At 50.2% G+C, this 10,000-nt stretch overlaps 1 protein-coding gene across 1 annotated transcript in view; it reads right to left on the bottom strand.

The window, feature by feature from the left end:
* The window catches only part of utp3 (UTP3 small subunit processome component), a 12,193-nt gene extending 8,191 nt beyond the window's left edge, over positions 1-4,002 (bottom strand). Inside the window, exons 1-8 of the mRNA XM_062545180.1 lie at positions 3,769-4,002; positions 3,455-3,542; positions 2,781-2,837; positions 2,288-2,344; positions 1,958-2,066; positions 1,728-1,796; positions 874-995; positions 530-682 (exon numbers count right to left, since the gene is read on the bottom strand). Of these exons, the coding sequence (XP_062401164.1) occupies positions 530-682; positions 874-995; positions 1,728-1,796; positions 1,958-2,066; positions 2,288-2,344; positions 2,781-2,837; positions 3,455-3,542; positions 3,769-3,785 (672 nt within the window). The 5' untranslated portion in view covers positions 3,786-4,002. The remainder of the gene's footprint in view (positions 1-529; positions 683-873; positions 996-1,727; positions 1,797-1,957; positions 2,067-2,287; positions 2,345-2,780; positions 2,838-3,454; positions 3,543-3,768) is intronic.
* Positions 4,003-10,000: the final 5,998 nt, after the last annotated feature.

Below are 10,000 nucleotides of genomic sequence, written 5' to 3'. Positions count from 1 at the left end.
CACACACACACACACACACACACACACACACACACACACACACACACACACACACACACACACGGAGCAGGTCAACACACACACACACACACACACGGAGCAGGTCAACACACACACACACACACACACGGAGCAGGTCAACACACACACACACACACACACGGAGCAGGTCAACACACACACACACACACACACACACATGGAGCAGGTCAACACACACACACACACACACACACACACACACACACACACACACGGAGCAGGTCAACACACACACACACACACACACACGGAGCAGGTCAACACACACACACACACACACACACATCAAACTAGACAAAGCTGCACTACAGACATTATGCTACAAACCCCAAACTTCATGACAGAAACCTCAGACCAGAAATTGCCCTGCCAAACAGGGCCTGAGCGTGAGCGAGAGTGTGTGTTTGTGTGTGTGTGTGTGTGTGTGTGTTCGTGTGTGTGTGTGTGTGTGTGTGTGTGTGTGTGTGTGTGTGTGTGTGTGTCACACCTTGGCCTTGAAGTCGCGGATGAGCTCCAGCAGTTCTGGCGACTCCTTCTTGAGCAGTTTGAGCTTCTCCTTCTGTGACATCATCTTCAGGTCCTTCACGATTCGCTGCTCCTTCTCCACCGGCTTCTCCTGCTCCGCCTCCACCGCAAACTCCTGATCTCACACACACACACACACACACACACACACACACGGCAGAGCAAAGTTACACTCAGAGAATGTATACTGATGAATAGAAAAACAGTGCATCACTTGCAGCAGGTTGAGGTCATAGTCCTCCTCACTGAGGATGGCTACCACACACACACACACACACACACACACACACACACACACACACACACCTGCAGTAGGTTGAGGTCGTAGTCCTCCTCGCTGAGGTTGGCTGCGAGGCGTCTCTGGATGTTCTTGGCCTCCTCCTCCTCCTCCTGGTCCTCCGCCGCCACCTCCTCCCTGGACCGACCCTCTGGAACGCACCAGGAAACGACGACACAAGGTCACCAGGGCACAAGGGCACAACGACACAAGGTCACGAGGTCACGAGGTCACCAGGGCACAACGACACAAGGTCACGAGGGCACAAGGTCATGAGGGCACAAGGTCATGAGGGCACAAGGTCATGAGGGCACAACGACACAAGGTCACGACGACACGAGGTCACGAGGGCACAAGGTCATGAGGGCACAAGGTCATGAGGGCACAAGGTCATGAGGGCACAACGACACAAGGTCACGACGACACGAGGTTACGAGCGCACAAGACGCTCACTAGCAGCAAGAAACGAAAACACTTCTGGACTAGCATCAACCCAACGCTGGACTAACATCAACCCAACGCTGACAGTGTGCAACATCACTGCACATCACACACGTTACTGCTGTTCATGTGTTTGTCCACAATATGTGGATATCACATAATAATAATAATAATAATAATAATAATAATAATAATAATTATAATAATAATAAATACCTCTCTTTCACAAATACATGCTTATAGCACAGGTTCATTTGTTCTTTAGAATGCAAAAACATTTAGTGTCTTTAGCACCAAGCTCAAACAGGCCACAATCAAAGCAACATAAACCAGGAGAACCTTCAGCTCTTGGCTACAGGTGTGTGTGTGTGTGTGTGTGTGTGTGTGTGTGTGTGTGTGTGTGTGTGTGTGTGTGTGTGTGTGTGTGTGAACGGGTACTTACTGGTGCTGACGTAATCCGTGTCGTAGAACATCTTCTTCCTGTGTCCCCACGCCATGTCACTGGGCAGATCTGGAGGGGCCCAAACAAAGAGTGTGTTCTCATTATCCGTGTGTGTGTGTGTGTGTGTGTGTTCTCATTATCCGTGTGTGTGTGTGTTCTCATTATCCGTGTGTGTGTGTGTGTGCGTGCGTGTGTTTGTGCCGTGTTTTAGAAATGTATCGCTGCTCTACCATCATCCTTCTTCCCCTCCAGGTCACTGTCCATGTCCTCTTCCTCCTCCTCTTCCTCCTCCTCCTCCTCCTCCTCGGACTCCGGCACATCTAAAGGCATCACCTCCTCCTGGGCATCATGTCAGAGAGCAGCGTTAGCTCAGATCAATTACCCCGGGGGCAATTAACTCATCATTTACTCAGTAAAACCACTCAGATCAATTACCCCGGGGGCAATTAACTCAGTCATTTACTCACTAAAACCACTCAGTCATCAGGGCTCAGTAATCAGGGCTCAGTAATCAGGGGTCAAGGGTCAGTAATCAGGGGTCAAGGGTCAGCGTCCCCTACCTCATCATCGAGCTCCTCCTGCTCACTGTCCTCCTGCACGCCATCAGCCAGGAGTCTCTGCAGAGAAACACACCAGTTAGTGACCGCTACACACACACACACACACCAGTTAGTGACCACAACAGTGACCGCTACACACACCACAGTTAATGACCACAACAGTGACCGCTACACACACACACACACCACAGCTAGTGACCACAACAGTGACCGCTACACACACACACACACACACACCAGTTAGGGACCACAACAGTGACCGCTACACACCCACACACCCACACACACACACCAGTTAGTGACCACAACAGTTACCGCAACACACACACACACACACACACATACCAGTTAGTGATCACAACAGTGACCGCTAAACAAACTCACACACCACTCTGTGCTGTAACCATAGCAACGGTGCCATACAAATCTTGTCGCTGTAACCATAGCAACGGTGCCATACACATCTTGTTGCTGTACGCAGCTGGAGACTCACCGAGATCTTGGCGTTGTGGAATTCATCGACTTTATCCTCCATGTACCTGGTGGAGCGCTGCAGAGGAAGAGAGATGACAGGCTGACCTCAGCACAACTCTTACACACACACACACACACACACGCACGCACACACACAAACGGGCATTTGTGGGCAGCGACCAGGCACGCCATGCTATTGGAGGTGCAAACAAATGCTGCCATTCAGATCCCACAGTAAGGAGTCGGCTCTACACACACACACACCTACACACACTCCTACATACACACACTCAATGCTGAGAGTGTTTTATCACACAGTAAGGAGTCGGCTCAATGGTTATGAGAGTATTTTATTCAGATCATCCAGGAAGGAGTCGGCTGAAAGATTATGAGAGTATTTTATCATGTTCATCTGTATGATGAAAGCACCGAACCACGTGTGTTCACTTCTGGCTCCTTGGCTATCGTGTTGGTAACTATAACGAGCTATTTAACGTCTTTAGAACACTGACCATATCGGAGGCGCCTCGTTGACTACTGTGATGTATTGCTATTGTCTATCCAGAGTAAAGTGCCCGTTTCGAAGTTACCTAATGGTCAAATCAACCAAAACTGCGACACTGCGTGCACCTCCAAGTGGTCTGTACCGTAAGCTTGTGTGAGAATCACAGCGCGCAGGAGTCGACCCGTTACCTTGTCTGGGGCCTCCATGTCCCGGTGCGCGTCAGGGTCATCGCTGTCATATTGTTGCTCCTTCGTAGACTTCGGCTTTCGCACCGTTCTACAGATCCAATGCAGATTCACAGGTGTTACACATACAGATGTCGGCTACGTACAGATTGCAAATCACTGTGAGAACACTGTAATCACTGTATTGCGCTCCTTTCTTTCTTTTTTAACCACAAAGGAATTCTGTAAAAAAAAAAACTAAACAAATGAACAACGTCCAAGGGATGTAATATGAAACAGGCAACAGGCGACGGGCACTACGGAGTTGCTTCACCTACCTCCGTGCTCGCACCATGGTGTCTTGGGAGTTACAAGACTAGTTTCCTCACAAACTCCTTCCTTCCTTCGAGAGGTAGCAATGGGCGGATCTGTCGGGCCACACGAAAAGAACTCGGAGATCACAAATCAAACACGCATTCCTCGCTTGAATCAAGATACAACACAACTCGTTTCAAATTAAAAACAGTCGGCATGTGTAGCGCACACGGGACACCATGCCGGAGAAAACGTCACTTCCTGTTTTCCTTTTCCTTTCTTGGTGGTGGAAGACGAGTGTATAATGCACTCTACTGCCACCGACTGGCTTGAAGTATAATCGACGAATTATTAGTGACACTCCCAGACAAAAAAAAGGCTGTTACAAAAGATGTTAAGCTGCACACTCTAAAAATACAAATGTACAAATGATATATAAATCAGTATATACTAAAATGTACAATTATATCATGTGGAATATGTTATTTGAAGTATTACATTTACATTATTTACTTCAAAAACACACAAATTCTGTCCTTGGTTGCATATGGTGAGTGAGTGTGTGTCAGTGTCACAATAACAGAGGAGTCACAGCACAGATCGACTCCTTTATTCAATACTCCTTTATTTGCCCATTTGAGCTGCTGACTGGTGCGCCATACAAAACATCCTCTCAATCATAGATATACTGTATATAGAACCTATAGCCTATATATCTATGCTCTCAACGGCCCAGAACAGAACAGATCCAATCAATACTCAGAATTATATTCAGACGCATAGGCCTGCACAGAAATAAATTACATCATGTTACAAAACAAGACTCTAACCTTTGTACACAGCAATGTATACATCTATTAAGTTTTTATTTACAATATGTACAATCGGATTGATCTCATAGAGAAGTGCAGTCTGGCCCAAAGCATGCTGGGATCACCAGGGGGATCCTCCAGAGCCTTCGAGGACCGTCCAGTCCGCCGCAGATGCTCTTTACCTGGGTTACATGCTCTCTCTGTGTGTGTGTGTGTGTGTGTGTGTGTGTGTGTGTGTGTGTTTGAGAGTTGTGTTCCAGGAGTTGGCTAAAGGAGACCACAGATCCAAACTGAAGGTCCACTGGATCACACACACACACACACACACACACACACACACACACACACACACACACACACACACACACACACACACACAAACACACACACACAGGTCAACTGGATCTCACACACACACACACACACACACACACACACACACACACACACACAGGTCAACTGGATCACATACACACACACACACACACACACACACACACACAGGTCAACTGGATTACAGAATCATGACCTCTCGTGACCTCTGCAGCGCCTGCTCAAACACACAATACAAACTTTTAGGTTTCACTCAGTGTGTGTCAGTGCGAACGCCCATGCAGTGTCTTGTGCCTGTGTGTGTGTGTGTATGTGTGTGTGTGTGTGTGTGTGTGTGTGTGTGAACCCCCATGCAGTGTGTGTGTGTGTGTGTGTGTGTGTGTGAACCCCAGTGCAGTGTATTGTGCTTCTCTGTGTGTGTGTGTGTGTGTGAACTGCTCCGACTCGTGTGTGTGTGTGTGTGTGTGTGTGTGTGTGTGTGTGAACTGCTCTGACTCTTTGGAGATGTTGTGCAGGAAGCACTTCTGGCCAGCAGAGGGCAACATGTGATTGTCATCCTGTGGGTGGACAGCACTCTCTCACACACGCACGCACGCACGCACGCATGCACGCACGCACGCACGCACACACACACACACACACACACACACACACTGACTCAGATCAGACTTACTGATGGACTTACCAGTTTGACACACTCCACTCATTGTGCTCAAACTCTTGACAGATACAGGTGTGCTGTGTGTGTGTGTGTGTGTGTGTGTGTGTGTGTGTGTGTGTGTGTGTGTGTGTGTGTAGGTTTATTGTATGTGAAGATCCAGTGCACCTGTGTGTCTGTGTGTGTTTATTGTATGGGAACACACACACTCACCCTCACATGCGTGCGCGCACACACACACACACACACACACACACACTTACACAATCTCACTGCATACTACTCCACTTTGAGAGAGCTTCATGTTGGCAAGTAAAGTCTGGCTGATTTCAACAGACTAAAAGTGCATTTTGAGAAGTTCTTCTCAGATTGTACATAATTAAGAGAAATAAATAAACACAAAGTACCCCACAGATCCCACCTAACCGCGCACACACACACACACACACACACACAGCAAGCTGAGCCCTGGGCCGCTGTGATCTGTCGTGATGCTGAAGATGACGACGCTGTGGGACTGATGCTGGTGTAGCTTGACCACTAGTTGGAATTCTGTGTGTTGTGAGAGAGTGTGTGTGTGTCTGTGTGTGTGTGTGTGTGTGTGTCATCTCAGCCAGGTCACATGATGTCCACGAACATCTCACAGGGGTTGCCCATGACGTGTGTGTGCGTGTGTGTGTAGTAGTGTATGTGGTGTGTGTGTGTGTGTGGTCTCAAGTCACATGATGTCTACGAACACCTCACAGGGGTTGCCCATGGCGCGCTGGAATGATTGGCGGCTGGCCGTGAGCTCGGGGGGCAGACAGAGCAGCTCTTGGGTGGGGGGGGCGCCGGGGGGGCCGCTGCAGACCGGGGCCTTAGGGGGGCGTGTGTGTGTGTGTGTGTGAGCGCGAGCGTGCGTGTGTGTGTGCGTGTGTGTGTGTCGTGACAGGCTGTAAGGAGGGGGCAGGCCTGGAGCGCCGCAGGAGGAGGCGTGGCTGTGGTCACTAGGGGCAACGGAGGCGTGTCTGGAGAAAGGGGAGTGGCCACGGGAGTAGGAGGTGTGGCTCCGGTTGGGGTGGGCGTGGCTTCGGCGAGACTGGGAGCGGCTATTTGAGGAGTGGGCGTGGCTATGGTGAGACTGTGGTTGGCTATTTGAGGAGTGGGGGCGGCTTCGGTGAGACTGTGATTGGCTATTTGAGGAGTGGGCGTGGCTACGCACAGAATGGGTGTGGCTATGTGCAGAGGGGGTGTGGCTATGCACAGAATGGGTGTGGCTATGTGCAGATGGGGTGTGGCTATGTTCAGAGTGAACGTGGCTGTGTGTAGAGGGGGTGTGGCTATGTGCAGAGGGGGTGTGGCTGTGTGCAGAGTGGGTGTGGCTAAGTGTGTGACTGCGATGGCTCATCTGACTGGCTGAGCAATTGCTCCTCCCCCCATCTTCCTGTGTGCCGGCCTCTGATTCGCTGCCTCTGCCGCTGCCTGGCAACCTGCGGGTCCGTTCCCTTGGCAACAGACGCTGGCTTTTTCCCACACTGGGGTTGGAGCCGCTGCTTCGACTTCCTGCAAAGTGACACACACACACACACACACACACACACACACACACACACACACACACAGATAAGAAAAATCACACACACGCACACACACGTATGCAAATACAAACACAACATCCACAAACATACGGTAACAGACACTGTCACGCAAACGCACACACTGGGATAGGCTGTAGAACAGGGTGAAGGACTGCACACACACACACACACACACACACACACACACACACACACACACACACATACACACACCAGCCAACACGTTGGAGTAAAGCAGGGTGAAGGCCCCCCCCAACTCCGCCTCCCCGACACACACACACACACACACACACCAGCCAACACGCTGGAATGGAGCATAGAGCAGGGTGAAGGATTGAACGTGTCAACATGAAGAAGCATATGAGTGAACTTCAGCAAACCTGACCCATGCAGGAGAGAGAGAGGGAGAGGGAGGGAGAGAGGGAGAGAGAGAGGGGGAGAGAGGGAGAGAGGGAGAGAGAGAGAGAGAGAGAGAGGTAGAGAGAGAGAGGGAGAGAGGGAGAGAGAGAGAGAGGGAGAGAGAGATAGAGAGAGGGAGAGAGAGAGAGGGAGAGAGAGATAGAGAGAGGGGGGAGAGAGAGAGAGGGAGAGAGTGAGAGAGAGAGGGAGAGAGAGAGAGAGAGAGAGAGAGAGAGAGAGAGAGAGAGAGAGAGAGCGGCTGTCTTACCGCAGGTGCATCCTCATCAGTCTGCCACGACCAACAGAGAGAGAACAACACGGTTACACACACACCTCTACACACACACACACGCACGCACGCACGCACACACACACACACGAACACAGACACACACACACACACACACACACACACACACACACACACGAACACAGACACACGTACTAGATCAAAAGCAGGTTATTTTGACAGGCTAGTAGAATGAAGGACTGCCACCTGTTGAGAGAGAGAAAGATAGGGGGAACAGAGAGAGAGAGATTGAGGAAGTGATAGAAGAGAGAAGGAGACATGTGAATGATGGTGAATGAATGAATGAATGAATGAATGAATGAAAAGCTGTTAGATGAGATGCTGTCAGTCTCACGCATGCATCTCCATGACCATCGCTCATCACCACATCCCCACACACACATCCCACACACACACACACACACACACACACACACACACACACACACACACACACTCACCCTCACTGTTGTGGCTGCCTGCGCTGCTACTGTGGCAGCTGTACCCGGGGGGAAGGCCAGGGGGCGCTGTGGAGTAGGGTGGGTAGGGGGACGGCTGCCCCCCAGGGGCCACGGGTTGGAGGAGGGAGGGGGGAGGGGGGCCAGGATGTCCTGCTCAGCGACCCCCCCACCTGACACCCCCCCACCGGAGCCTTCATTCAGATTCAGAGACGCCATATCTGAGGAGAGCAGGAGACGGAGGCGGGACTCAGAGAGGAGTGGAACATTAGCGCGCTAACCTTAGCATGCTAACCTTTGGGGCAGCAACAGGACTGTAGCATGTAAACATTAGCGCGCTAACCTTAGCATGCTAACCTTTGGGGCAGCAACGGGACTGTAGCATGTAAACAGTAGCGCGCTAACCTTTGGGCCATCAACAGGACTGTAGCATGTAAACATTAGCATGCTAACCTTTGGGGCAGCAACAGGACTGTAGCATGTAAACAGTAGCGTGCTAACCTTTGGGCCATCAACAGGACTGTAGCATGTAAACAGTAGCGCGCTAACCTTTGGGGCAGCAACAGGACTGTAGCATGTAAACATTAGCGCGCTAACCTTTGGGCCATCAACAGGACTGTAGCATGTAAACATTAGCACGCTAACCTTTGGGGCAGCAACAGGACTGTAGCATGTAAACATTAGCGCGCTAACCTTTGCACATCCCAAACATAATATAGTCCTTTGATAATTTTACTCTAACGGCTACCATATACAATCATTTAAAGATATAGTTAGGCTGTAGCATCCAGACTGGCCTCCTTCATATTTAGTGCATGCTAAACAAGTTGCTATTATTTCATTATAGGTAGTCTGTCTGCAAGAGGCCATTCTGACAAGCGGACTACATCTTGACATTTTTCTTCTCTCTTTATTGTGGTTTAATCTTGGTGTGTGTGTGTGTGTGTGTGTGCGTACTCTGACAGAGGTCTCCAAAGGTGTAGTAGCACTGGTCAGAGAAGGTGATCTTGTTGACGGTGTGTGTGTGTGTGTGTGTACTCTGACAGAGGTCTCCAAAGGTGTAGTAGCACTGGTCAGAGAAGGTGATCTTGTTGACGGTGTGTGTGTGTGTGTGTGTACTCTGACAGAGGTCTCCAAAGGTGTAGTAGCACTGGTCGGAGAAGGTGATCTTGTTGACGGTGTGTGTGTGTGTGTGTGTGTGTGTGTGTGTGTGTGCGTACTCTGACAGAGGTCTCCAAAGGTGCAGTAGCACTGGTCGGAGAAGGTGATCTTGTTGACGGTGTGTGTGTGTGTGTGTGTGTGTGTGTGTGTGTGTGTGTGTGTGCGTACTCTGACAGAGGTCTCCAAAGGTGTAGTAGCACTGGTCGGAGAAGGTGATCTTGTTGACAGTGTGTGTGTGTGTGTGTGTGTGTGTGTGTGTGTGTGTGTGTGTGTGTGTGTGTGTGTGTGTGTGTGTGTGTGTGTGTGTGTGTGTGTGTGCATACTCTGACAGAGGTCTCCAAAGGTGTAGTAGCACTGGTCGGAGAAGGTGATCTTGTTGACGGGTGTGTGTGTGTGTGTGTGTGTGTGTGTGTGTGTGTGTGTGTGTGTATGTGTGTGTGTGTGTGTGTGTGTGTGTGTGTGTGTGTGTGTGTGTGTGTGTGTGTGTGTGTGTGTGTGTGTGTGTGTGTGTGTATGTGTGTGTGTGTGTGTGTGTGTGTGCGTACTCTGACAGAGGTCTCCAAAGGTG

This window comes from Sardina pilchardus, chromosome 9 (assembly GCF_963854185.1).
Source record: "Sardina pilchardus chromosome 9, fSarPil1.1, whole genome shotgun sequence".
Classification (NCBI taxonomy): Eukaryota; Metazoa; Chordata; class Actinopteri; order Clupeiformes; family Clupeidae; genus Sardina; species Sardina pilchardus.
The sequence above is the reverse complement of the archived record's forward strand: the minus strand, read 5'-3'. Positions and strand labels throughout refer to the sequence as shown.